The following is a 27,402-nucleotide window of genomic DNA, read 5'->3' as shown; positions in this document are numbered from 1 at the left end:
CCCAGGCTCCTGTGAAGTCACGGCTCCGGCCCTTGGTCCTGGTGCGTGTGACACTTTGCGTGCACCCTTTAAGAATGAAGTCTCTGTTTCCCCCAGACCTGTGGCGCTCCTGCAAGTAAGCCCCGCTGGCCTTCAGAGCCAAATGCTCTGGGGGCTCCTGCTCCCTGTGCCGGACCCCCAGGCTGGGGAGCCTGAGGGTGGGCTTAGAACTGTCACTCCTGTGGGAGGGCCTCTGCCATGGGGTTCTTCTCCAGTTGGGTCACCACCGGGTATGGGGGGGGGTACGAAACCCGATTCTATCATGAGCACGCCCCTCCTACAGTCCTGCTCTTCATGTCTCCAGTTGAAGATCTTTTCTGATAGGTTCCAGGCTTTTCTGTCAATGGCCGTTGAGCAGTCTGCTGTGGTTTTGTGGTGGTTGTGAGGGGAGGTGAGCTCGTGGTCCTCCTACTCCGCCATCTTGACCCCAAGGCCCTGCAGCAGGCTCTTTTTCCGGCCACCGTGTCCGCCCCACATGGGTCTCGCCCTCCCCGGGGGCTTAGTGACACCTGCCCCCCCGGGGGCTGGCCTAGCGCGTCCGAACCTGGGGAGCGTGGGGGAGGGCAGAAGACAGGCGGAAGGGCCTTTTGCTGGAGGCACGCTGGTCCTGGGCAGCGGGGGACGCGGGCCTCCAGTCTCTTTGTGTTGGGCCTGGGAATCCCAAGGGCTGGGACAGGCTCCCTCAAACGAAACTGGCACCTCTCTCGGCCAGGAGGTCTCCAAGTCCTCTGGGTTCCCATAGGACGGACGGCTGCTTCAGAGGAAAAGGGCCGGAGCCCTCGGCCCCCCACGTCTCCTCCCAGGTTGGGCCTCACACAGCCCCTGCCATACAAGGAGGCGGGCTAGGGCTCCAGTGTCATCAGGGAGAGCGAAATCCATTTGTTGGGGCAAAACGACCCTGGGAAACGCACCAAGTGCAGGAGACAACCTTGCTCGCCTCTCGGAGGCGCGCGCGCTGCCCGGGCCCGCGGGGAGATGCGGAGATGCAGCTCGCAGGGCGGGAGGCCTAGTCGGGGGGTAACGCCTGTGAGAGACCGAGGGCGAGGCAGCAGGCCCAGTCGGCCACGGGCCGGGCGCCCGTCGGAGGAGCCCCGTCCCACCAGTGGCTGGGGCGCCGGGAAGGGCCTGGCGGCCGCTGGAAACCTGTATCCAGAGACCGTCCACTCACTGCGTGTGTCAGGGAGCCCACGCCATCCTTCCTTCCACGTGGGGAGGTCAGGGCTGTGCCTAAAAAGCAAACTCTGGCAGTTGGACTTGCCCGGTGCCAGCCACGCGACCCCCAGCCTGTGGGGCTGCACGCCTGGGGTTCCGAAGGCTGTTTGTGCCCCGCTTGTCCACACCGAGCAGCCGAGGCCTCGCGGTTCTTCCTCGCAGTGACATGAACCTGTCGCCTTTCTAGCCTCACTCGAGGCCCCGGCCCACTGGAGCGCGTTCCCCCACGGAAGCAGGCGGCCCGCCGCAGAGAGCCTCTGTGGCAAAAGCCACCCCCTCCTGACTCGAGGAGGGCACCGTCCCGAGACTGCGTGCTCCCTCCCTGCGCTCAGTGGGGGAACCTCCTGGGATGCGGACGAGGCAGGTGGAAGCGGTAACATGGTCAAGGCTGCCTGCTCTGCAGAGGTGGCCTGGGCCCCTTGCCAGGGACAGGGCGGTCTTGAGGAGGGGTCTGTTGGTGCTGAGGGCTGGCATGTGGAGTGCAAATCAAAAATGCAGATTCCCAGGGCCCCTCCTCAGACTCGCCCTCAGACCCAAGTCCTGGCGTAGGACCTGGGACTCTGCATGTATCACCTCATTCCTGAGTGGAGCTGGTGCGTGCTGAGGCTGTCTTCAGGGATGGGGCCCGGGAGGGACCAGCCACCTGGGAAGACCAACCCCAGCCCCCATGGGAGCTGAGGTGCTCAGAAACACAGAAGGGGGAGCTTTGGGTTTGCACATTTTATTAAGATAATCAATTCTTAAATTATTTCTTTGTTAATCAGAAAGCATCTCTGTGGAGAGAACACGCAGTCTGGGTAGAGATAAAAATAGTCACTCTCCTCTCCTGAGCCCCCTCCTACCCCGACAAGGGAGCCAAAGCCACAGCCTTTGCCTCAGCCTGGGGGGTGCTGCCGGGGGTGGGGGGCACCCTCCTACCCCGCTGGGGCCACTCAGGTCTGAGGAGCATTTCTGGAGCCATGTCGAGGACTTCTGGGGCATTTGTCCCTGGCAGCCCCAGGCCATGGCCCCCGGTCCCCGCACATCCTGGTTCACCCCTGGGGACACAGGTCTCTCGCACCTTCACATGTGTGAGGTGAACCCTGCAGCACTGGAGCAACCGGGGGCCTAAGCGAGGGCAGCTGGACCCCATGGCATCTCTTGAAGCTGCAGCTGGCCGGGAGCCTCAGGCAGGTGGTGGTGGTCATCTTCTGAGCTCTCAAAGCCTCCCCTTGGCACCTGGCTCGAGGGCTCTGACATTCTAGAGTCCCGTCCTGAAGGCGTCAACGGACAGAGGTTAGCAGGATGCCCTGAGGAGGAGGCTCTGGACACAGAGCTCAAAGGCCTCAGTGCAGACGGGCTGGGCCCTCCGTCTTCCACACGGAGGCTCAGGCCCTGGGACGGCTCAGGCCCTGGGGCAGCTCAGGCAGGTCTCTTCCAGGCTGCACCCTCCCCACCCACCACCAGCAGCCCTGGCATGGGTGCGGGGCTGTCTCAGCCTCCTGGCCCACCATTCACCAGAGGTCGCTGGGCTAGGGCTCCGGGGGTGGGGGGGTGTCAAGCTGCACACGTGTGTCTGGAAGCAGCCCTCTCCAGGGACGACCAAAGCTGGGTCACCTCCGTCCTGCCCGCGCTCAGGGTGTCCCCCGCTTCAGGGGCAGCCTTCTTCTCTTCAGGGCCCACTCACGTGCGCCCCTGCCCCTGGGACAGCCAGGCCCCCGCCGCCCGGCCGGGCAGGCATCCCGGCCGCCCTCCGCGGTGGCGGAGTCCATCCCCCGGGCGCCCGGGGTCAGAGCGCCGCGGGGCGCAGGAGGCCGGGCGCCGGGCGCAGCTGCAGCTGCACGCTGGCCGTGAACCAGCGGCGGGGCCGGCCCAGGCTCAGGTGCAGCGTGGTGCGGAAGGAGCGGCGGGCCAGCTTGGGGAAGATGATGGTGGTGCTGCGGAAGCGCAGGGCGCGGGGCCGCGGCTCCAGGGTCAGCTGGCTGCGGTAGCTGCGCCACGTGCAGTTGGGCGCCGCCACGATCGTCTCGCTGTAGGCCGTGACCGTGGGCACCGGCGCGAAGACGACCTTGTCCCGGAAGTGCTTCTCCGAGGCATACTTGACCTCCGAGTTGCAGCTGGGGGCGGGGGGGGGTGGACAGGGGTGAGCCCAGGGCCGTGTCACCAGCCCGCACGGTCCGGGGGCAGCAGCACCCGGAACATGGACCCACCTGGGCTCTTCCGAAGCGCTGAGGCTCAAAGGTCAAAGAAGGGCTGAGGGGCCCAGCCAGGCTGGAGGAGACTCAAGTGACCCGGTCACCTAAATGCCCCCCGTGACCCTGGCCGCATCCTGCACCGGATAATAATAGGCCACCAGAGGACATTCTGGGGCAATGGGCGGAATTTGACGGGGCAGTGGCGGCGTTTCGTCTTTAGCTGGCCCGCTTTGGACAAGTGGCCTGTCATTACGGGAGAGGATGTCCCTGTTCTTAGGAGGGACACTGGCCAGAGTATTTTAGAGGTTCAAGCTCACCAACCTCCTCAAATGCATCAGAAAAAAATTTTCATTCATGCAGAATGAGAGATGGGCCGACGTCTGAGCAAACGGGCCAAAGGGAACGAATGGAAGACTCTCGGCACGAGGGGCCCTGCGCCCCTGCAGCTTCCCCCTCCCCCCGAGCGGCCTCTGCGCCCCCAGCTCATCACCCTGGCGGCAGGTGCTCCGGGCTTGCAGGGCGAGGACGTCACCCGTCTGGTTCCCCGCCGCATCCCCCAGGTGATCCACTTGGGAAGGGAAGCAGAAGCCCCAGCCAGACAGGGTGACAGCTAGGTTTTGTTCGCATTTTAAAAACTAAGAAGAGTCTTGGTGGGAAAAAATCGGTCCTGGGACCGTCCCTAGAGCAGGAGGGGCAGGAGGCAGGGGGCCTCCTCCAGTGGCCGGTCCAGGCTGGCGTGGACACATCCATCCTGAGTCTTGTGGCCGTGTGGGCGAGCCCCACAGAGCCTGGGCTGCACCTTCTGGAAGCCTGCTCCTCAGAAGCCCTCCAGGGAGGGCAGGCGGCTGGAAGACGGTCCCTGGTGGGGACGCCTTAACTCAGAAGTGCAGATGCCACGTGGGAGGGCACCTAACAATGCACATTCAGGGCAACGTCTGGGTGGTAAGGGGTGGAATTAGTCACGTGGGATGCGGTGTTTGCAGGACCCTCGACAAACACCCGAGTGGGAAAGGGGTTCCCGGCGAGCCCATGTGGTTCGGTTACAGACACCAAAAAAATCTGGCGGGAGGACGGGGTGGGTGCATTAGCTGTGTGAGTGGTTATGCTGATCATTCTGTGAGGTTGGATTTAAAAATCAGCCAGGTTGGGGATGAAAGTCAGTGTGGAAATTTTCAGCTGAATGTGGGCCTGGGTTGGGGGGATGGAGAAGGCCCCTTGGAGGCAGAGTCTCTTCCAGTCATGCCTGTACCTCCACAGGGAGCAACACCCAGGCGGGCTGCCTGAAAGAAGGGGAACCCGCTAAGCCACCCGGTCCCGCAGCCCTACTCACCGGATCTCGTGTGTAGGTTCTGGGTTCACCTCAATGCTCTCCCCAAAGAACACAGGCAGTATCCGGGGCCTCATCTCACGCGCCGGGGTGCTCGGGGGGCCGGAAGGGGGCTGTGGGGAAAGCCAGGGCCATGGGGTTATGTGAGCAGCCCGTGGGCACTGCAGCCTCAGGTCCCCGCTGGGCGCAAGGTTGCCCCACACCCTTCCAGCCCTGGCTCGGTCTGGGAGCCTGCTTTGTGGGGTCCGTTAAAGAGCCCCCCACCAGCATCTCTCTGTGAAATGCAAGCACTGTGATGTCCACGGCTCCCCACCCACCCCCACCTGCCCCCCAGTTCCCAGGCATCTCCATAAGGGGATGTGGTAATGACCTCTTTCAACTGCTCAGCCCACTACAGAGCCCTGGACAACGGGGACCCCTCTCAGGGAGCCCCCTGAGCCCAAGCTGCCCCACTTGGTGGCACAGCACTTCCTGGCTCTACAAGGGGCTGAAAACCACGCTCATCCTTAGAGAGGGTTCCCCGCCTTTCTCGGTGCAGCTGGAGGCAACCCCCAGAGGGGGAGAGGGCTCCTGCCACACCTGTGCTGTGACACCTGCCGGAGGAGGGACACACAGGTGGGAGCGTCCTCAGGGAGGAGGGTGCGGGCACTGGGTTTTGCCTACGCAGCACCTGCCTCTGCTGGAAGCTGCATCGCGTCTCCCTGAGGAGGAGTGGTGTAGGCGTGGGCTTGTGACCCGCGCTGGGCCAATGAGAGCCCTGCTCAGGTTTCCTGTCAGAGTTAAGGGGAAAGCCACTCTGAGGTACCTGAACATGTGGTGGGTTGGGGGAGCAACTTGCCACTACTTGAGGAAAGCCTACCCAGAAATGAAGCAACACAGAGAGAGCAAGGGTCAAAGACGGTGAAAGAGCAAATCTTGCTAACACTGAGTGCCTGGATCAAGCCATGACTGAAGTCAACATTCTGTTCTACTTTGTGGCTCAAGACAGCTTGAGCCACCTTTCTGTTTTGGCAAGGTGGGAAAAGACGCCATCTATAGGCCCCCCAGAAAAAAAGCCACTTCAGCTCTATGCAGAGAAAGTACTTTGCACTCCCCCACCCCATCCATCCCATAGCTCAGCTGCTGGGATGTTCCCTGGTCTGTTTTAAAATCTGCCCCTGAGAAAATACCTGCATATGACACAACCAACAAGGGATGAATTTCCAAAATATACGAAGAGCTCATACAACTTAATATCAAAAAAAAAAAGGAAACCAATCAAAAAATGGGCAAAAGACCGACCTAGACATTTCTCCAAAGAAGACATCCAGATGGCCAACAAGCACAGGAAAAGATGCTCAACATCGCTAATTATTAGAGAAATGCAAATCAAAACCTCAGTGAGGTGGCGCCTCAGACCAGGCAGAATGGCCACCATTAAAAAGTCCACAAATGATAAATGCTGGAGAGGCTGTAGACAAAACGGAAGCCTCCTAGAATGCTGGTGGGAACGCAGCCTGGCACAGCCACTATGGAAAACAGTATGGGGAGTCCTTAAAACACTTAGACTTACCACATATGATCCAGCAACCCCATCTCTGGGCATCTAATGCGAGAAGATACATGCACCCCCGTGTTCACAGCAGCACTGTTTACATCAGCCAGGACGGGGAAGCCACCTGTCTGTCCTCCGACAGATGCCTGGCTAAAGAAGTTGTGGTGTATTTATTTATACAATGGAATACTACTCACTGATAAAGAATAAAACAGATGACTGGATAAAGAAGACATAGTATGTATGTGTATATATAAATATACACATAATGTAATATCACTTAGCCATAAACAAATGAAATATTGCCATTTGCAGCAACATGAATGAGATTATCATATTATGTGGAATCCAAAAAAGGTAAAATTTGTGTATTTGTATTTACAAACCAGAAATAGACTCCTGGACATAGGAAACAAACTATGATTACCAAAGGGGAAGTAGGGGAGGGACAGCAGGAGTTTGGGATTAGCAGATACACCTTACTACATATAAAATAGACAGACAAGGACCTACTTAATGTGCAGTACAGGGAACTGTAATTTCTTACAAGCTATTATATGTACGTGTAACTAAATCGCTTTGCTGTGCACTTGAAACTAACACTGTAAATCAACTATACTTCAATGAAAAATAAACCTTAAAAAATAGTCTGTCCCTGAAGTTCCACACCCTGTGGCAACAGAAAGTCAGGGACCCCCCCACCCCCAGTTCTCCCCGCAGGGAAAGGGATGGAGATCCCCCAGCGGAGCTGGGGGGGCCATCTTCACCCCAGACTCAGCCCTGTGGGCCTCTTCTCCCCTCCCCCATTGTCCCCAGAAAAATCTCCATCACCTAAGTGTCCTGCAGTGACACCGAACCCCCGGGAGGGCCCAGAAACACAAGCGTTTCAAAGGGGAACTCTGACACGTGACAGGACCAGGAGCCTCTCCAGGACCTTCCAGAGCAGCGCCTGGCAGTCCCCTCAGCGTCCCCCCGTGACTTCCTCCCGGATTCACCCCGTCCCTTCAGTCAGAAACGCTCTGACCCCGCCTACAAACGCCTGCAGAATAAGCCCCGGCTCCGCCTGCGTTACCGCCGGCGTGGCGCATGCCGCCAGCCCGGCGGCATCTGCTGTAGCTCCTGCCTCCGCTCACACGGCGGGAAGCACTCGTCCCAGCCCCCCGTGGGGGGCGCGTGGCAAGTGCGGCCTGACACGCGTCACCTCCCGGCCGAGGATGTCACTGCCAGCGTGAGACCCTTCAGAGCCTTCTCTGCCCTTGGCTCCATCATTCAAGATGGTGGCCCCTCGGCCGGCCCGAAACACCCCCCGTGCCTCCCACGGTAGCCCACGCGGGCCCCCACAGCACGGTCGGCTATGACAGACACATAAGAGCCAGAAAGAAACCTCGGCTGTGTGACACCACGGTGGCTTGCGGATGTGTGTTACCCATCGCAGTGCAACTGGCCCGCGCTAGGACAGCCGCTGTCCCACACAAGGCCACTCGCTGCTGTGGCTACACACACTCACACTGGTGCTCAGTCAGCGCAGGGGACGTGGCTGGGGGTCCCTCATTCACACTGCGGTTACTGTGGTAGCAGAGAAGACAGCCTCCTACCGTGGAGCTTGCTGCCTGAACCCCTAGTCAGATAATCCCACAAGCAGAGTACAAGTCCAGCTGTGGTGGACTGTAATCACCGAGGGCCTCTAGAGGGGGTCTGACCATCAGGCAATCAAGGAGGGCCTCCTTGGGGAGGTGACATGAGACGGGATCCGAAGGGTGAAGAGGAGTTAGCTGTGGTCCTATAGGTCACATGGCCTGCACTTAAACACATCCTGCAACCCCACCCCACCAGGCACCGGGGTCACCTGCTGGGCCTGTCAGACCCGTGGGAGACAAGGTCACGCCACATCCCATGCTCCAGGGCTGCAGCCCTCGCTGTGTCCACTTTCCACTGACACTTGGCAATTTACTTAACCTTTCTTTAGAAACCAATTTATCTTCCTTTTTACTTCAGTACCTACCTTAGCCCCGTCTAGAACATTCTACGGGACAGTGCTGCTCTAAGGGACACTCATTTCACTTGTTGTCCAGAGGGTCCCGAGATACAGGAGCGAGGGCTCAGCCTGCAGCCCAGCCCCGGACCCCACAGGCTGGACAGACAGGGAATCAAACTCAGACCAAGTCCTGCCTGTTCAACTGAGAGGTCCCCTACATCTGCCCCCGCCCTGCCAGGCCCTCCTCGTCCCCCCCGGATGAGGACAGATCGCAGCAGCCGATGCTTCGTGAGCTCTAACTGCACAGTGGGCACCCCACGCACCCGTTCATCCCGCCCTGGAAGGGAGCTGCTGTAGATGCTGAAACAGAGGCCCAGAGTGGCTAAGGAACTTGTCTGAGGCCACACAGCGAGGAAGAGGCAGAGCTGGGATCTGACCCCGGGCAGTCTGGCCCCAGCGTCTGTGCTCTCACCCAGGACTGGCACCGCAGCCCCAGGCCTGTCCGAGCACTTCCTGCTCAAAGCAAGCGTGCCTTCCCACACGGGCCTCTGCGCACCTCCCTCTCACCCGCCGTGGCCACACCCCAGGCTGCCTCTGTGCCTTGGCTTATGCTGTTCCCTATACTGGGAATGTCCTTCCCACTCCTCCTCACTTGGTCCCGTGTGACCCCTCAGGCACCATCTCCCTGTCTCCCCAGCTGTCCTCCTCAGGGTCCCTGGAGTTCCTGCCTGCTGGCTTCCATCGCTGCGACTCCTCTGTGTGTCCATCATCCACAGACCAGAAGCCCCTTAAGGTTCAGGACCCGATTACCTCTCTGGCCCCAGGGCCTGGCACCTCACAGACACTGGGCCGTCCAATGGCAGACCTCACAGGCAAAGCAGTGCCCTGCCCCCATGATCTGTGAGCCCCCAGGCCAGGCCCATGCCTGTCTTCAAATCTGTTATCAGCTTAGGGTCACTACGGCCCCTCCTCAGCTGATCACAGTGTCCCCAGAACAGGGGCCGAGGAAGGACCACAGGAAGAAAAGATCTGAGACTTGGAGAAAGGGGTTCCTCAAAGGCCCCCAGCAGTTGTCTTCAGGGTGGCCCCATCTCTCCCCTGCTGGGCGTGGCAGGTGGAACAACGGCCCCAAAGATGTGCATGTCCTAATGCCCAGAGGTGTGCCCGTACATGGCTGAGGGGGCTCTGCAGGTGAAGTTAAGGACCTGGAGGTGGAGCGGCTGTCCTGGATTACCCAGTGGGCCCAACATCACTACAAGGGTCCTTATCAGTTGAAGAGAGAGGCAGGAGGGTCAGGGTCAGAGAGAAATTAAAGACATCGTGCTGCTGCCTTAAGGACGGAGGAAGGGGCCATAAGCCAAGGAATGCGGGCAACCTCTAGGTGGGGAAGAGGCACCGATCCTCCCCTAGAGCAGAGCGGCTGGAAAGAATGCCTCGCCCAGATCCTTGATTTTAGCCCCTGAGGCCTATCTTAGGCTGCTAATCTTTGAAACTGTAACATGTTAAATTTGTGTTGTTCTAAGCCACTACGTGTGCGGCCCTTTGTTAGAGCAGCGACAGGAAGCTAATACACAGTGTGATCCAGGCCAACAAATCCCCTCTCAGGGCTGCAGCCTCCTGGTCCCCAAAGTGGGGCTAGGGCACCCACCTCCCAGGCCACAGTGATGACCAATGATTCAAAGTGTGTAAATGTGTGCGACAGTGGATTATGAGTGCTGTTCCCAAGGGCTCAAGGGCTGGGGAGCCCTCTCCAGAGAGAAGTGCCATCTACACCTTTTTCAAATCTTAAGACAGCCCTGCTCCTCCCCCTTCCAGAAGAAATCACACATCATTTCAGGAGATTTAAATTTAAAAAAATATATATAGTGACAAGATTTAGGCACTTTTGGTGTCCTCTGTGGCTCTGTCAACTCAGCACAGACCCCAGCTGGAAAAGTCCATGACTTGATGTTTGTAAAAAGAATACTCTCTGAGCCCCACACAGGGTCAACCCAAAGAGGAACACACCAAGGCACAGAGTCATCAAATTGACAACAATTAAGGATAAGGAGAAAATACCGAAATCAGCAAGAGAAAAGCACAAATAACATACAAGGGAACTCTCATAAGGTTATCAGCTGATTTTTCAGCAGAAACTCTACAGGCCAGAAGGGAGTGGCACAATATATATTTAAAGTGATGAAAGGGGAAAACTTACAACCAAGAATACTCTATCCAGCAGGGCTCTCATTCAGACTTGATGGAGAAATCAAAAGTTTCACAGATAAACAAAAACTAAAAGAATTCAGCACCACCAAACCAGCTTTACAACAAATGTTAAAGGAAATTCCCTAGTCAACAAATCACGAGAGAACAAAAAGAAGAGGAGGGGGGGAAAGGCATGCAAAAACAAAGCCAAAACAATTAACAAAATGGCAATAAGAATATATGTATCAATAGTTACCTTAAATGTAAAGGGATTAAACGCTCCAACCAAAAGACACAGACGCAGGCTGGCTGAATGGACACAGAAACAAGACCGGCATGCATGCTGCCTACAAGAGACCCACTTCACAGCTAGAGACACACACAGGCTGGAAGTGAGGGCGCGGGAAGAGATACTCCATGCAAATAGGACCAAAAGCAAGCTGGAGTCAGACAAAATACTCATGTCAGACAAAATCGGCTTTAAAATAAAGACTGTTGTAAGAGACAAAAGGACACTACATAATACTCAAGGGAATAATCCAAGAAGAGGCTATAACAATTGTAAATATACACGCCCCCAACAGAGGGGCCCCTCAGTATATAAGGCAACTGTTAACAGACATAAAAGGGGAAATCGTAACACAGTAATATTGGGGGACCTTAACACCCCACTTCCATCAATGGACAGATCACCCAGACAGAAAATCAGTGAGAAAACACAGGCCCTAAATGACACATTAGCCCAGATGGATGTAATTGGTATCTACAGAGCATCCCATCTGAAAGCAGCAGAACACAGTCTTCTCAGGTGCACGTGGGACGTTCTCTAGGATAGGCCACACGCCGGCCCGCAAAGCAAGCCTCGGTCAACTTAAGAAAACTGAAGTTGTACCAAGCATCTTTTCCAGCCACAGCACTATAAAGTCAGAAACCAACTACAAGAAAAAAAAACTGCAAAAACTGCAAACACGTCAACAGTGAACAACATGCTACCAACCAACCAGCAGATCACCAAAGAAATCGAGGAGGAAATCAACAAATACTTTGAGACAAATTAAAACAAAAACACAATGATTCAAAACCTATGGGGTGCAGCAAAAGTTATTCTCAGAGGGAAGCTAATAGCGACACAAACCTACCTCAGGAAACAAGGAAAATCTCAAGTAAACAACCTAAACTGACACCTAAAGCAGCAGGAGAACAAACAAAAAACAAAACCCAAAGTTTGTAGAAGAAAAGAAATCAAAGATTAGGGCAGAAATAAATGAAATAGAACTTAAAAAAACAACAACAGAAAATACCAATGAAACTAAAAGCTGGTTCCTTGAAAAGATAAACAAAATTAATAAACCTTTACTCAGACTCATCAAGAAAAAAAGGGAGCAGGCCCAAATTAATAAAAATCAAACATGAAAAAGGAGAAGTTACAACCAACACCACAGAAATACAAGGGATCGTAGGAGGCTACCATGAGCAACAATACATCAACAAGAAGGCAATGTAGAAGAAATGGACAACTTCTTAGAAAGGTACAATTTGCCAAGATTGAACCAGGAGGATATAGACAATATGAATAGATCGACTACCAGCACTGAAATTGAATCAGTAATTTTAAAACTCCCAACAAACAAAAGTCCAGGACTAGATGGCTTCACAGGTAAATTCTACCAAACCTTTAGAGAAGAGTTAACACCTATTGTTCTGACACTATCCCAAAAAGCTGCAGAGGAAGGAACACTTACAAACTCATTCTATGAGACCACCAACACTGTCATACCAAAACCAGACAAAGAGATCACAAGAAAGGAAATTATAGGCCAATATCACTTATCAGTATAGATGCAAAAATCCAAAATACAGGCAAATCGACTCCAACAATACATTAAAAGAATCATATATCATGATGAGGTGGGATTTATCCCAGAGGTGCAGGGATTTTTCAGTATTCACAAATCAATCAGGGTGATACGCCACATTAACAACTTGAAGAATAAAAAACCATATGATCATCTCAATAGATGCAGGAAAAGCTTTTGATAAAATTCAACATCCATTTATGATAAAAACTCTCCAGAAAGTGGGCACAGACAGAACATAAGCTCAACGTAAGAAAGGCCACATATGACAAACCTACAGCTAATGTCATACTTAATGGGGAAAAGCTGAAGTTACTTCCTCCAAGATCAGGCACAACACAAGGATGCCCACTCTCACCACTTGTACTCAACGACATTTTGGAAGTCTTAGCTATAGCAATCAGAGAAGAAAAAGAAATGAAAGGAATCCAAACTGGAAACGAAGTAAAACTGTCACTGTCTGCAGATGACATGATCCTGTACATAGAAAACCCTAAAGAAGTGACCAGAAAACCAGTAGAGCTCATCAATGAATATGGTAAACTTGCAGGACACAAAATTTCTACACAGAAATCAGTTGCACTTCTATACACCAACAACGAAATAGCAGAAAAAGAAATTAAGGAAACAGTACCATTTACCATCACACCAGAAAAATAAAGTACCTAGGAATAAACCTACTTAAGGAGGCAAAAGAACTGTACTCCAGAAACTGTAAGACACTGAGGAAAGAATGGAAGATGACATAAACAGATGGAAAGATACACTGTGTTCTTGGATTGGAAGAATCAATACAGTTAAAATGGCCGTGCTACCCAAGGCAATATACAGATTCAATGCAATCCTTATCAAATTACCAATGACATTTTTCACACAGCAGGAACAAAAAAATGTTAAAATTTGTATGGAAACACAAAAGACCCTGAATAGCCAAAACAATCCTGAAAATGAAGAACAGAGTGGGAGGAATCATGGTGACTTGTGACTATATTACAAAGCTACAGTGATCAAAACAGTATGGTTTTGGCACAAAAACAGACACATAGATCAATGGAACAGGATGGAAAGTCCAGAAATAAACCCATGCACTTATGGTCAACTAACCTACGACAAGGGAGGCAAGAATATGCAATGGAGAAAAGACAGTCTCTTCAGTAAGCGGTGCTGGGAAAACTGGACGGCTACCTGTAAGAGACTGAAATCAGAACATTCTCTAACACCGTGTTCAAAAATAAACTCAAAATGGATTAAAGACTTAAACATAAGACTAGATACTACAAAACTCCTAGAGGAAAACATAGGCAGGACTCTCAGACACAAAATCACAGCAACGTATTTTTGGAACCAGCTCCTAGAGTAATGGAAACAAAAGCAAAAATAAACAAATGGGATCTAATTCAACTTAAAAGCTTTTGTGCAGCTAAGGATACCATCAACAAAACAACAAGACAACCTACAGAATAGGAGAAAATATTTGCAAATGATGCGACTGACAAGGGACAAATTTCCAAAATATACAAACAGCTCATACAGCTTAATAACAAAAAAACAAGCAACCCAATCAAAAAATCGGCAGAAGACCTAAAGAGACATCTCTCCAAAGAAGATATGCAGATGGCCAACAGGCACATGAAAAGATGCTCAACATCACTAATTGTTAGAGAAATGCAAATCAGACTACAGTGAGATATCACCTCACACCAGCCAGAATGACCATCATTCAAAAGTCTACAAATGATAAATGCGGGAGAGGGTGTGGAGAACAGGGAACCCTCCTACGCTGCTGGTAGGAATGTCAATTGGTGCGGCCACTATGGAGAATAGTATGGAGGTTCCTTAGGAAACTGAAAATAGACTTAGCATATGATCCAGCAATCCCACTCCTGGGCATATACCCGGAGAAAAATATAATTCAGGAAGACACATGCACCCCACTGTTCACAGCAGCACTGTTCACAATAGCCAAGACATGGAAGCAGCCCAAGTGTCTATCAACAGATGACTGGATAAGGAAGATGTGGTATATGTATATAATGGAATACTACTAGGCCGTAAAAAAGAATAAAATAATGCCATTTGCAGCAACATGGATGGACCTGGAGATGGTCCTTCTAAGTGAAGTAAGCCAGAAAGAGAAAGAAAAATGCCATGTGACATCACTTACATGTGGAATCTAAAAAAAGGACACAAATTATTACTTATTTACAACTTAGATGACTGGTTTCTTAAACATATGTAAGCACATCTGACTGTCCTTTATGACTGGATTACTGCATTCTGTTAATTCTTATTTTGTGGTTCGTTTTATTCCTTTGATAACTATGTAAGTTTAAGAAGGTAGAGTTCTAAACTGTTCTTAGAAACACTGAACAGTACATATATGTATATTTTAAAACAATTTTATCTCTTAATGAGTTGCTCTTCCTAGAATAAACTTTGTTTACCCAAGAACTTTGGGGTAAAAAAAACTAAAGTGATAAATTTTGTTATATATATTTTATCAGTAAGTTTTTTAAATGGAAAAAAAAAAAGAATACTTCCTCCCCGAAGACTATCTGAAGTGGGGCATTTCCCCAAATGTATTGCTAAGCACCTACTATGTGCTGAACACCAACTGTGCACCAGACCCTGTGCGGGCTGGATGAGGCACAGTGCCTCCCAGGGCTCCTCCTCTTCAAGAGGAGGAGACACGTGGACACAGAAGAGGAGAGAGTATGATGTGAGGGGACACGGACGTGAGTGCTAAGGTTTTGGGGGGTATCTCTTCTGTCCAGACAGGGGAAGAACTGGAGGGGCAGCCTGCTACTGGTTTTCATCACCTTCCCACCCCAGGAACGAGTAATTCCCAAGCTTATGCGCAGAGAGGGCTTCCTCGGGAGGCCAGGCCTTCACAGCGCAGGGCTGGGCGCCCCCCTCCCTCTGGGGTCCACCCAAACCTCCCGCCGCGGCCCGCTGGACAGCTGGGGCCCCGTGCCGGCCGATCCCACTCCCGATCGGCTGCCAGCAGCGGAGACAAGGCTCCCCTCACACGCTGGGCTGGGAAGCTGGAGCCCGGGCCCCGTTTCCCAAAGGGCCCCGGCAGAACAGCACCTAAAGCCCGCCCCCCGGGGGGGGGCAGCACAGGAGAGAGCCGAGGCGGCCGGGAACCCCGCCCCGGGCTGCCACCCAGGCGCCCGGCGGCGCGGCGGCCCCGGAAGCTCAGAGCCCAGGCTCGCTGCTGCAGGGGTGTCTTAATGTGAGAACGGCAGTGCCGGCCCGGGGCGCCGGCCAGGAAGGCAGGCCTCGGCGCAGCCAGCGCTGCTCCCCGGAGCCGGGCTCCCGGGCCGGCCGAGTCGCCAGGGGCGGGCGGGTGGAAGGGGGCCGGGGCCACACCCAGAGGGGCCTCCCGCTGCGGCCGCACCCGCGCACCGGGGCACAGAGAGCCCCCCCGCAGCCCACTGCCCTGGGGGCCGGCCGCGCCCCAGCTCGTCTGCCCAGAGGCCCGGGCTCTGGTTCTAAGAGACGCCCCGACCCCAGCCACCTGCCCACTGGGCTCAGTTTGCTCGTCTGCACGAGTCTGTGCCTATTTGCGAGGCCTGGGTGCAGGCTGGCCGGTGTCCTCGGGTCCCTCGCAGCCCTGAGGGGCAGGGGAGTAACTGAGTCCCAGGTGCAGAGGAGCTGAGAGCTGAAGGCTGGACCCCAGTCCCCAGACGCTATGCCCCCCCACCCTGGGATGGAGACACAGCTGGTCCAGCCTCCAGCTCCTTCTAGGGGCCGGAGAGCCCCGTTCTAGCCTGCGGGGCTGGCCCGGCTCCCTGCTGTCCTGGGCAGGCAGGGGTGGTGTGTGCAGAGACCAGGGTGGCTTCAGAGGGAGGGGGACCCAGAGAACAGTTGGCTGCCAGCCACCCTCTGCCCACCGGGCCCCGCCCGCCTCGCCCAGTGATTCACGTGCCTTCCCGGGGAGGCACCGGGGCCAGGATAAACACTCAGAGGCTGGAAGTCAAAAGACACACTGGCGCTCCCCCGGCCTGGCTGCGGTACAGGGCACGGCCCGCAGGACGGCCAAAAATGATAAGCGCTCCGTTGTGAGCACTCTGTGCCACGCAGGGACAGCCCAGCCAACCGGCGGTCCCGGCCCGACCCGCAGGGACACACAGGGTTGGCACAGCGGTGTTTGTGCCCAGTCTGGGTGATGATGGTGGCGGGAGACGTGGCTGAAGCCATGCGGCACCCACGGAAGCTCAAACTTTCCGCTCAGTCAGAGGGTATCAAGCCCCTGTTGATGGAGGGTGAGTGGCAGGAGAAAGGGTCCAGGGAGACCCCACCCCAGCACGGGGGGAGGCGTCCCCACCAAAGCCACAGGTGCCGAAGCGGCCTCTTTTCAAGGCCACCGACCTCACTGGTTGGGGTGGCTTTTGTTGAGACTGGAATTAAACTTGATGGTCTTCAGGGCGTATTTGGGATGGGAGACCCCAGGCCATTTACCCATGAAGAAAGCGATCCGAGAGGGGGGACATTTAAGCCCCAAGAATTCTTATCCTTGGGTACGGGTGGCAGATCTTGGGGCGGGGGAAGGGAGCCCCTGAAGACCTGCCTCCCTCCCCCAGCACAGCACAGCAGAAGCTCGAACAGACGCCCAGGACGGAATCACCCCAGAGCCTTCGGAGGGAAGGTGGCCCTGCTGACACCTGGATCTCAGACTTCTGGCCTCTCTGTACCATATCCGTGCCCCCCACCCCAGCAGGTAGGCCAGGAGTCCCAAGGGCAAGAAGGACAGACTACGCCCACCTCACCCCCAGAAGACTCCCTGTCAGTCCCCCCGGGGGCGTTTTCCCAGGTGGCTCCTGCTTCCTCCCGAGTCCCCGGAGCGCCTGGCGGTCTGTGGACCTGCTCGTCTTCTTGTCACACTGAAGCTGCGGGGAGGGTTTCTCAGAGGCCGAGCCTTTCACAGAGACGCGGGGCTGTCAGAGACGCTGCTGCATTTCCGCTGGAGGCCGCTCCAGCCAGGAGTAAGCAGACGGGGTGAAAGGAGGCGCCAGGGCTCCCGGCCCCTCGCGGCCTACTCTCTGCAAACAGGATCCTCCCTCGGCCTGACACACCTGGCTCTCTCCCACCTGCGCCTGCTCAGGCATCTTCCCTGGTCAGGGACATACCTGTGAGCCCGCAACGGGGCTATGTGGGCTGTGTCTCCTCAGTCCATCTGTCCATCCACCTGTCTGTCTGTCCATCCATCTGTTTCTCTCTCCATCTGTCCATCTACTCATCTGTCTATCCATCCACCCATCCATCCTTCTGTCCATGCTTTATTCGTTCATCTGTCCATTTATCTATCCATTTGTCTGTCCATTTGTCCATCCATTTGCCTGTCTACCCATCCATCTGTCCATTCATCCATCCATTTGTCCATCCACCCACCCAACCATCCTTCTGTCCACGCATGTATCCACCCATCCATCCTTTCAGTTGTCTGTCCATCCATCCATCCTTCCCTCCTTCTCAATCCTGGGCACTAACTCCCAGAATTCCTAACACTCTCCCCTCTCTGCCCTCAACCTTGGTTTCACCATCACAAAACAGAAACAGAGAAATGAGAAAATCCAGGCAGCCTGGGCTCGGGGTGAGGGCCAGGCAGGGGTGGTGACAGCCAAGATCCTAAGAGGTGGCCATGACCAAGACTTCAAAGAGCAGGGCAGCCCCAGGAAATTTTCGAGGATGGGGCAAGGAGAACCCACGGCCCACCGCCACCTCCACCCAGATCCAGCCCTGGGGCTTCTCTCAGAATCTGGGTCCGGGGAACCAGCACCTCGTCCTGAGGGAAATTCTCCACTATGCCTCTCAGAGATACACTCAGATCCCGGGAGACGACAGGGTGACGGTGGATGCCGGAGAGGACACTGGCTGCTAGAAGACCCACGTCCACACCGCAGGGGATACGGGCTCAGATCCACACCTCCTGTCACCACTCCACGGCGGGCCAAGACTTCATCTGCCACAGCTGGGTGGTCTGTCTCATCTCACCCACCCCAGTGGTGGCTGTTCCCTCAGATGTGCACCCCAGAGAACACAACTTGAGATCCCGGATGCTTTCTGTGCCCTCCCTGAGGTCCCCTGAGCTGCCCACGTTAACTGGGGGAGCTGGGCTTCTGCCCCCCCAACACGAACTCATCCTTCCTGGTGGCAGTACCCCTCTCCCCAGGATGCCCCCCAGGTCCCGCCTCTGCCAGGCAGGATGAGGGGGAGGGAGGACGGACGTGGGCTGTTCCTCCATCTGGAGCTGGCAGCCCAGGCCCCAGGAACTCAAGGGCGGCACAGACAGCGTCCGGCTTGTCCACAGCTGTATCCCTTGCCCGGCCTGGCTTAGATATTTGTGGGACAAATGCAGCTGACAGGCAAAGCCCCGCTGGCCCGGCAGGCCGCCCTGGCTGCCCCAGCGTCCTGCGGAGGAGCAGGGCCCCACCGCAGGGAGACAAGCTCCCCACAGAGCCGGTTCGGCACAGGCACCTCTCAGTCGAGTCTCTGATTTGGGTTTCTAATTCGGGGGGCTGTGGGAGTTTATGATGCCTTTTAAAACATAAAAATAAAACACTCACAAGGACATTTTTAAAAGCCCAAATGGAATTTTACCTTCTGGCTTCAGCTTGGCCTACAAGGCCCTGCAATGGCCTCTGCTGGCCTCCACGCTGCAACTCAAACACACCATCTTGCTCCTGCCTCAGGGCCTTTGCACTTGCCCTTCTCATGAACTGACACACATTTCAGCTGTATAATCATAAAGACCACTCTCTCGTTTATTTTGGTTTCCATGACGTGCCACTTCCCTGACCACCCTGTCTAAAGTAGCTCCATCCTCACCGAGCTTTTTGTCTTCAGGACACTCAGCAATCCATCTGGCATTGTATCATATATTTAAGTGGGTGACTGTCTCTCCCACTAGAATGCCAGTTCCAAGGGGGCAGGGACCTTAGACATCTTGTTCACCGCTGTCACCCACGCCCCCAAACAGTGCAGGGCATACAGCAGGTGCTTAATAAATATTGGGGGGACGAATGACTGATTTCCAGACCTTTGGTTTGGGAATTACCAAGGCCATTACCATCTTTCCTCCAAAGAGTGAGCAAGAAAACCTATGGGAAAGTTAAGATGGGGGTCAGGGGTTCACGCACACCCAGGTTGGTCCCCAAGGCCTTTTTCGTCTTGGGGGCACTGTCACAGCCAGCCGGTTACCCTACATTAGTGGGGTACTGTCCATAAGGTAAGTCTGGTTTATTAAAGCACAGTGGGGGAGATAGGGCTTCTTTGATGGAGGAGCGTGTAAGCCAACCTACCACGTACGTGCAGCATGATGCACAGGGTGACACGCTGGTGAGGCCCTCGGGGGCCAGGGGATGCGGATGGAACGGCAGCTCCCTCTCCCCCTAAGGCTGGGGCATGTGCCACCAACTTTGCCCGGGAAGGCAGGGCTGGGAACTGTGTATTTAAGCAAAGACGCTTACCCCAGGCTGAAACCCAGATGCCTGTGGGGTGACACACGACCCTACCCTACAGGGTCGCCAAAGCAAACCCGGCCCAGGTTGCTGCTGGCCTCTTCCTGGGCATCTGAAATCTTGGCTCCAACACTCAGGAGAGGTTTCTGTCCCTTTGTGCAAGACCGACAGCCAATAATTTGTCTACACCTGCGCCTGGAAAGCGTTCTCTGAGTCATCTGCAGGCAGGGCGATGTTAAACACCAGATTAGCAACGTTTAACAAGAGTTAACCAGGAGGTGAGGCGGCCTGCGTGATAGTAACTTAGCTGTCTGGGGCCCCAGCTGCCAGCCCCAGGGGTGGGAAGAGGTTGCCCATAGCAACCATTTCCTGTCTCTTTCCTAAAAGCAGCATCTTCAAACCCTGTTGGTTCACAGGTATTCTCTTTTTTAATTTAAAAAAAACAAAAACAAAAACAAAAAACACCCACACAGGTTGTAGGCAGTTAACTAGTTACACAGTTAAAGGCCGGATAATAGAAGCTTGGGGTAGAGGCTCCGGAGCCCAGTTCCCTGGGTTCTATTCCAGCACGGCCGCTTACCAGCTTGGGCAGGTCCCAGCTCCTGTGCCTCAGCTTCCCTCTCTGGAAAATGGGTGTAATAAGAGTGCAAACATACTGCCTAGGAGTACTGTGAAAATTAAATGAGTTGATGCAAGTAAAGAGACCACTGCTAGCACCTGGTAAGGCTATCTAAATGCAGGCGTCATTACCTGGGCTGAAACAGCCCCAGGTTTTGCCTTCAAGCCAAATTAAAAAGATCAGAGAGCACAGTTCCAGACCTGGCATCTGGTCAGCAAGGAGGGGAAAAAAGTAAAGTCAACCAGGACAGCCAAGCCCAGGAAGCCAGGCACGCTGTTCGTACGGCTGCCCCCGGCAGGTAGAAAAAGCACCCAGGAAAACCTTCTGTGAGATGGATTGAAGGTCACCCCAAGAATGAGGGGAAGGCTGGCTCCCTGTCTCCCCGCTCCAAGCCCCCTGGTGTAGGACCCCACAGGGATTTAGCCCCCGCATGAGCAGCCCAAATACCCGCCATGCAGCTGTGCCAAGTCTGAGACACTCTTGCAGGAAGGTGGCCTGTTCGAACAGCGGGAACAGTTTAACTGCAAAAAGCCCGGATCACATCCACCAGTCCCTGGAAGTCCTGAACGCCTCTCCCACCCCCAGCCCCTAAAAGAGACCAGAGTTCAAATTCAGCACATGATTTTCACCTGAGTGATTCTCAAACTTCGCTGCATATTAGAATCACCTGGTGGGGGGTGGTTGTTGAAAACCTCGATGCCCTGGTCCCAGACTCTACTCATCCAATGAGAATGTCTGGAGGTAAGAGGCGGGCATGGGTTTTTTTTTTTTTCAAATCTCCAAGAGATTTCAGTGCCTGCTCCAGTTTGGGACCCACTGGACTGAGGAGCAAGGGAGACACGAGTGACATTCACATGAATGGGCTGCAGGCAGGGGAACCATTCCTTTCTGCTACCCGGAGGGCTTCCAGCTGGGAGGAGGCAGGTACTGCCCCGTGAGGTACCAGGAGGGCATTGCCGGGGCCCCAGGAAAGTGGGGTCCTGCTGGCACACCTGGTAGAAAAGGTGTTAAAGCACGCACAGAGCGGCAAGAACAGGGAAATGCCACTGCGATGGTTAGCAACCTCCCAATTTCAACTTGTCGTTTCCTCAAGTTGGAAGGCACCAGATCCAAACCCCGCCCGCAGCGCTCCCGCCAAGCAGGGAAGGGGTGTGGGGGACTCAGTCTCAGCCCAGCCACCAAGCTGGGAGGCCACCTGCGTCCACCCGAGGGCCCCACTAAGGCCGGGAAGACGTAAAACTCCTCAGTGTCCTGACCTGGGGTTCCAGCCTCCCCCAAGCACCGCCTCAGCTCCACGTCAACATCCCTCAACATCCCGTCAATGAGAGGAAGGGTTCCTGTCTGGGTTTGGGTTGTTTTTTTTTTTTTTAAAAAAAGGCTTTCACGTTGGCAGCACGGGGGAATAGTAAACAGGGAGCCTGGTCAGGAGCAGCCGAGGAACCTGGGTAGCATGCCTGCACCGCCCGGCCTGGGGTTCCTGCCCACCCAGCCCGCAGCCAACCTCTCTGAGGATTTTGGACAGTCCTCACCCCCTGCTCTTTTACTGCTGACAGTAAGATAATCACTCCTTCGAGGGGCCCACAGCCAGAGAGAGGTCTGTGTGTCCCGCGGCCAGGCGGGACCACCCCCACCTCCGCGCCCCGATCCCCACCTGGGCAGCGTGGCGGTCACTAGGCCACCTTCTCGGCTGGGGGGATGGCACCCGGTCTAGGGGGCGGCGAGCGCTGGCCCCGGCCCTCTCTCCGCGCGAAGGCGCGTACTTACCGCCCTGGCCTCGCTGGGTCCCGGGGGCTCCGAGGAGGCGCCGGCGCCCCCCGCGCGGGCGTCGAGGATGCCAGGCGCCAGGGAGTAGAAGGGCGGGCTGGGGCTGGGGCTGGGGGGCAGCCCGGAGTCGGGGCTGTCCAGCAAGCCCTCCCGGCTCTTCTCCTTGAGGCTGTCCTCCATGCCTTGCAGATGCAGGTGGCCCACCATGTCTAGCGAGCGCGGGGCGCGGGCCCTCGGGGGGCTCCTCCACCGCGCTCCGGGGCCCGGGGCGGGCGGCGGCGGGGCGAGGGCTGCGCTCTCCGGACCTGCGGGCAGAGCCGAGAGGCGGCGCGTCGGGCCCGGCGCCCCCCCGCGAGCCCCCGGCTCCGCGCGCTCGGGGCGGCCGCCGCGCCGCGCTGCCACGCCGGGCCTGCGGCCCCTCCCGCCGCCGCCGCCGGCCGCCGTCCAGCCACGCCGAGCCCGGCCTCGCCTCCGCGCTCCGCCGCCCGCGGCCCGGCCCAGCCCGAGGCGCACGCCGCCGCCGCCGGGCCCTCTCCGCACCTTCCCGGCCGCGCCTCCTTTTCTAGGCGCCTCCTCCTCCCTCCCCGGCCGTCCTCCCGGCCCACCCCGCCCCCTGCCTGCGCGGTGGGCAACCGCGCCGCCCCGCGCCTCCACCCGCCCGCGCCAGGGGGACTGCACCGCCCCGCAGCCCTCCGGAATAAACGCCCTGGTGGCCGCACCGAGGGCTGACCCTCCCCAAGTCATCCCCAGGGACAGTGGTAGTAATAGTAGGGTCTGATGGGACCATTTCAGGTTTCCTCCAGCTCACTGAAGTCTGAATAAAAGGATCTTCAGAAACCTGCTTTAGAAGATCTGTAACTTACACCGGGGGGCGGGGTGGGGGTTGCGGAAACAAGATGCTTAAGTGCTCACAAGCATCTGCCCCTTAGCTCCTCTCTAAGGGGACTGTCCGCCTTTTGGTTTATGTTCTAAAACCCGCAACAAAGACCCTGGGTACTTGTATCTCCATCATCCAAGACCAACATGCTGGACCTTTGGGGTGGAAAGCACTGGGTGGAAATGGGGCTGGGGGAGGTGATAGGTAAACATTTCTGGAATCCTCCAGCATCTGGCTGTTTCCCAATTTCTTCCAAGCAGGTTTCGCTTATTGACAAAGCTCTCGCCCATCTTTCCCTGCTTTCCCTTCCTCCCAGGGGAGAAAGGACTTCCTTCCCTTTCTCCTGATGACTGACGAGGGGAGTCCTTTCGTTTTCAGCTCCCACCCACCCAGTCACCCCCACACCACCCCCAGGTGATCCAGCTTTCCATTCTGAAAGCAGGGAATACAGGGATACCCACAGATGGCTTTGAAAAGAGCAGGAATGTGAGAGAGGCTAATATTCTAGCCAAGGGGGAAAGGAGTTGGGGGAAGTTGTGAGTGTGGATGGATACACTGGTTTGGCTTCTCTTTGGTGCTTTCTCTTCAGATACCCCCAAACTGAGGGCACCACCATAAGGCATGTTCATTCCATCAGGATCCATCAAGCCGCCTACTGTGCCCTCAGCACTGCCCTTAACTGCAGAACCGCCCATGAGTAAGACAGCTCAGCCCTGGGGCACCCAGTCCCAAGGGAAGGAGCATAAACACACCAGGAAGCAAAGGCTGTGAGTTTCACTGAGGAAATCAACACGGCACTGCATGCAGGAATCATCAGAGGGACCTTTATTGCTGGGGTGTTCCTGGAAGCCAGCTCTGAGGAGGTGACATTTTAAGATGAGCCATGAGCCGGAGAAAGAGTTAGCCTCCCAGGTGGGGGTACTGCAGGGACAAAGGTGCTCTCAGTCGTGAAAGTGAGGCGCGTTCCAGGAACAGACAGACGGGTGGGGTAGCTTCCTAAGAGTGCTGGGAGGTGGGGGGGGGGGGCGGTCAGGACATAGAGGGCCCTGTTAACAGGTGAGTTTACAGCCCATTTCCCTATCAGCCAGGAAGGTCATGGGAAGTCTGCTGCCCAACCAGAGGTTTGAAATACCTGGAGCATCTGGGAAACAAACAAACAAACACAGAACAAACTGACTCCCTTTACTTCAATTCTTAAGCAAGACAGACCTTCCTCCGCTTTGGGCTACCTGACCAGAAATGAGTGGGTGACACGTTATATCATCTCAAAGGACAAAAGTGGGGGGCCGTGCTTTCCAGAACATGAACACATTAAAATTCACGTTTGTCCCAAATACTCACCCACTCAAGTCCACGGAAGGGAGCTGGCTTCAACTGTCTCCACTGCTGGGCTGCCCTGGAGAGGAGTCTTTGACAAGAACCACCGACTTCTTACCGCAGGGCAGTGAATCAGGCAGCCCACCCTGCAAGGGCCGGTGGGGAGTTAGGGGCAGGCGTGTGGGGCAGGGCTGCATCGATGAAGGGTTATCTTGACTTTATTTAAAATGTTGATATTTTGCTCGCCTGGAATTTGTTGCATTAATTTCGACCTTTTAAACACTGCAGTAAAATAGTGTTTGTGGTGACTTCTGCACTTGCGACATTTCCTCCAATTCCGTGCTCTAGGTGAGCGCCCCACTCTCCTCACCCTAACCCTGGCCCCCTTATGCCGCCATTCACGCTTACCAGGAGAGCCTTCATGACCAGGCCCCTTGGGTTCTGGAAGTTTTCCTACACCCCACACAACTTCCCCTGGAGTGGACTCCCTGTGTGGAGTCAGGTTGGAGATGTGTACACACCCAGTGGCAGGAAAAACATGACCGCACGACAAATGTCAAACCCTCAGTTAGCGGCCCGCACCAATGACCCCATGACCACGACCTCTGACCTTTTCAGATCCACTGAGGCAGGCCCGGGGGCCGCCCATCGACTGAAAGCTGGTACTGTGAAAGCTTCTGTCTCTCCCCACTCCAGATGGTCTGCAAATGTCAAAGAGGGGAGAAAAGGCCAAAATTTCCATAAATTAGCTTGAGCCAGGAGCCAGCGGGTGGATGGGTGGCTTTCTTGGCCAGTCTCAGGGGAAAGGGGGCTTGAATCTCTGTAATGCGAGCCCAGAGAGTGAGAAGGGGACGGGGAAGCTTTCAGGGTCTGGGTGCCTGCTCCAGGCCAGGGGCTGCAGGCCGAGCCTGAGATCAGGTCTGCAGGGACCCGGATGCGGTGTGAGGGGCTTTGGGCTTTCTCCGTCACGGGATGGGGGATCCAAAGATTTTAGGAATGAGCTGATGCAAATTGCTTCTGAAGTAGTAGAGAGGAGAGTGGAGACAGAGAGTGGGCAGAGAAAGTGGATATTTCAGAGAAGTGTTAGGGGACCCCAAAAGGGGTCCTGAAGTGTGTGTCCTGCGCTGGAGAGAAGGGGAGACCCTCGGACTGCATGGCCCTGGGAAGGGAGACATTTGTTCAGGAGCCCGTGACGTCACCTGCTTTTAAGAAAGATGACCTAATGGGGTCCCAAGCTCCGGGGGGCGCACCCAGTACCCCAGCATCAGGGGGACTTTCCCAGGCTAATTTGTCAGGGGGAGAGAGAAAGGCCAGAGGATTAAGGGGAAGGGCACAGAGGAAAAAAGGCTTTTTCACTAAAAGCCATGAGCCACTTGTTCCAAGCAGCAGTGGAGAGCATTCACGAAGTAGGGTTGTGCATTCATGGACAGCTTACAAAAGCCTCTGCACACGCACTCACACTGGAAACTGCCCGAAACGCAAGACGGATGCGTATTACTTCCATTTTTAAATAAAGCAGATCAATCCATGGAGGCTCAGAGAGGTTAAGTGATTTGCCTAAGGTCACACAGCTACTAAGGAGCATCCAGGCTGGGGGACATGAGGATGGATGTGGGGAAAAGCTGCCACTGGGTCCCAATGAAATTTGGGAGGCAAGACTGAGGTCCCAATGCCCGACAATGAGGCATTTGTAGGACCTGCACAGAAAGGACCAAAGCCAACAGCCCATCTAGGGAGCATGGTGAAGACCCCAAAGGCCCAGGATGGGTTAAAGCAAAGACCCTGCTCATGTGACATGGTGGTTGTTCACAGACCACTTCCTGCTCTTGTCAACTGCACTGGAAATTCCCCAAGGCAGGGCCTGACTCTCCTGTTTCCTGGTGGGCTATGCATATACAGCAGGTCTGAGCAAATGCGCTAGTCACTCACATTGCAGGCCCTGGGGAGGTGGTGGCAGTTCATTTAATCAGATCTGTAGAAGTTCCCCAGAGTTCGTCAATGGTCAACATCACACTGGAAAGACTGGCAGGAATGGAGAGTTACAGCACCTTTAGAGACAAGAAAAAGGAGGCTCAGAGTGGGTAAGTGTTTTGCCTAAACTCACACAGCAGGGCCCATTCTTCAAACCCTCACCTGGGACCTTTCTTGGCTATCAGGCAGGGGCCTGTGTGCAACAAGGAGCGGTCCCTTTGCATGGGCCAAAGTCAAAACCCACCAAAAAGCCCGCTTCCTCCCCCAGCCGGCATGCGGGGCCTGCAGGCAGATCAAGGCTGTCTGCTCTTGTTTCAGGAGCTTCCATCAAGTTTCACATGGGGCGCTCTTGCCAGCAGGAATGGGGTGCACCCCTGGGTGGGGCCATGGGGCCATGGGATGCAGGACACAGCTGTAAATACTGCCCACTCCCCAGGAGAGCTCCCACTTGAAAGAAAGGGGTCTTCCACTGTTGGCGTACTCAGCTGCCTGGGTTTGAACCCCAGCTGTCTGTGATTTGGGCCATTTGCGTGACTTCTCTGTGCCTAAGTGCCTCCATCCATAAAGTGGGGACATTAATAAAGGGATTAAATGAGGATTAAATATACTGGAATTAACGGGATGAGAACCTGCTTCCAGGCATGCCAGGGGCGGGCTGAGCCCTCAGCACACAGGCCGGTGAAAAGGCTCCAGCCTTTGCCTGACCCTCCTTTAATCACAGCACATCACTTCCTCTCTAGTTAAAGTGACCAAACTAATGAACGTACTAAATATATACGTGTATATGTATAACCAGTGTATCAGCATTTAATCACTCTATTGAATATACATGTATCTAAGCATACACATATCCATGTATTTTCAATTCTTAGTTGTTATTGAAGTGGAGTCAATTTACAATGTTAGTTTCTGGTGTTTAGCAAAGTGATCCTATTATACATTATATATATATATATTTTTTTTTTTTAAGAGAAGCAGGGGGTGAAAAGTGAGCTAAATCCTTATTTTTCATACGCAGACTGCACAGATAATGTCTACCTTTAGGGAATCCTGGAAATAGTGATCAAACACGATTTAGTGTTTAAAA

At 54.9% G+C, this 27,402-nt stretch overlaps 1 protein-coding gene and 1 long non-coding RNA gene across 4 annotated transcripts in view; one reads left to right on the top strand and one right to left on the bottom strand.

Annotated features, from left to right (window-relative positions):
- Positions 1 to 18,601, top strand: part of LOC140690908 (uncharacterized) — a 29,297-nt gene extending 10,696 nt beyond the window's left edge. The window contains exons 3-4 of the long non-coding RNA XR_012066259.1: positions 16,891 to 17,027; positions 18,123 to 18,601. This is a non-coding gene — a long non-coding RNA (uncharacterized lncRNA). The remainder of the gene's footprint in view (positions 1 to 16,890; positions 17,028 to 18,122) is intronic.
- Positions 1,957 to 25,045, bottom strand: RFLNA (refilin A). 3 transcript variants are annotated; one of them, XM_072953094.1, is made up of 5 exons: positions 24,955 to 25,045; positions 24,369 to 24,490; positions 22,151 to 22,455; positions 4,756 to 4,865; positions 1,957 to 3,347 (listed from the first exon to the last, which is right to left on the bottom strand). In XM_072953094.1, the coding sequence occupies exons 3-5, from the start codon at positions 22,355 to 22,357 to the stop codon at positions 3,020 to 3,022; spliced, it is 645 nt and encodes a 214-aa protein (XP_072809195.1). In that variant the 5' UTR covers positions 22,358 to 22,455; positions 24,369 to 24,490; positions 24,955 to 25,045; the 3' UTR covers positions 1,957 to 3,019. The 3 variants fall into 3 exon arrangements, with proteins under 3 accessions (XP_072809195.1, XP_072809196.1, XP_072809194.1); XM_072953095.1 differs by lacking the exons at positions 24,369 to 24,490; positions 24,955 to 25,045 and adding an exon at positions 22,691 to 22,727; XM_072953093.1 differs by lacking the exons at positions 24,369 to 24,490; positions 24,955 to 25,045 and having other exon boundaries at positions 22,151 to 22,681.
- Positions 25,046 to 27,402: the final 2,357 nt, after the last annotated feature.

Source organism: Vicugna pacos, chromosome 32 (genome assembly GCF_048564905.1).
Source record: "Vicugna pacos chromosome 32, VicPac4, whole genome shotgun sequence".
NCBI lineage: Eukaryota > Metazoa > Chordata > Mammalia > Artiodactyla > Camelidae > Vicugna > Vicugna pacos.
This window is presented reverse-complemented; position numbering and strand designations above follow the sequence as displayed.

Excerpts from the sequence above, each read along its gene's own strand:
- RFLNA (XM_072953094.1), bottom strand. The coding sequence starts at position 22,357 with ATGGTGGGCCACCTGCATCTGCAAGGCATGGAGGACAGCCTCAAGGAG. Across the intron at positions 4,866-22,150 it reads GACCCAGCGAGGCCAGGGCG|CCCCCTTCCGGCCCCCCGAG; the intron begins GTAAGTACGCGC and ends CTTTCCCCACAG. Across the intron at positions 3,348-4,755 it reads GAACCTACACACGAGATCCG|CTGCAACTCGGAGGTCAAGT; the intron begins GTGAGTAGGGCT and ends CCCCGCCCCCAG.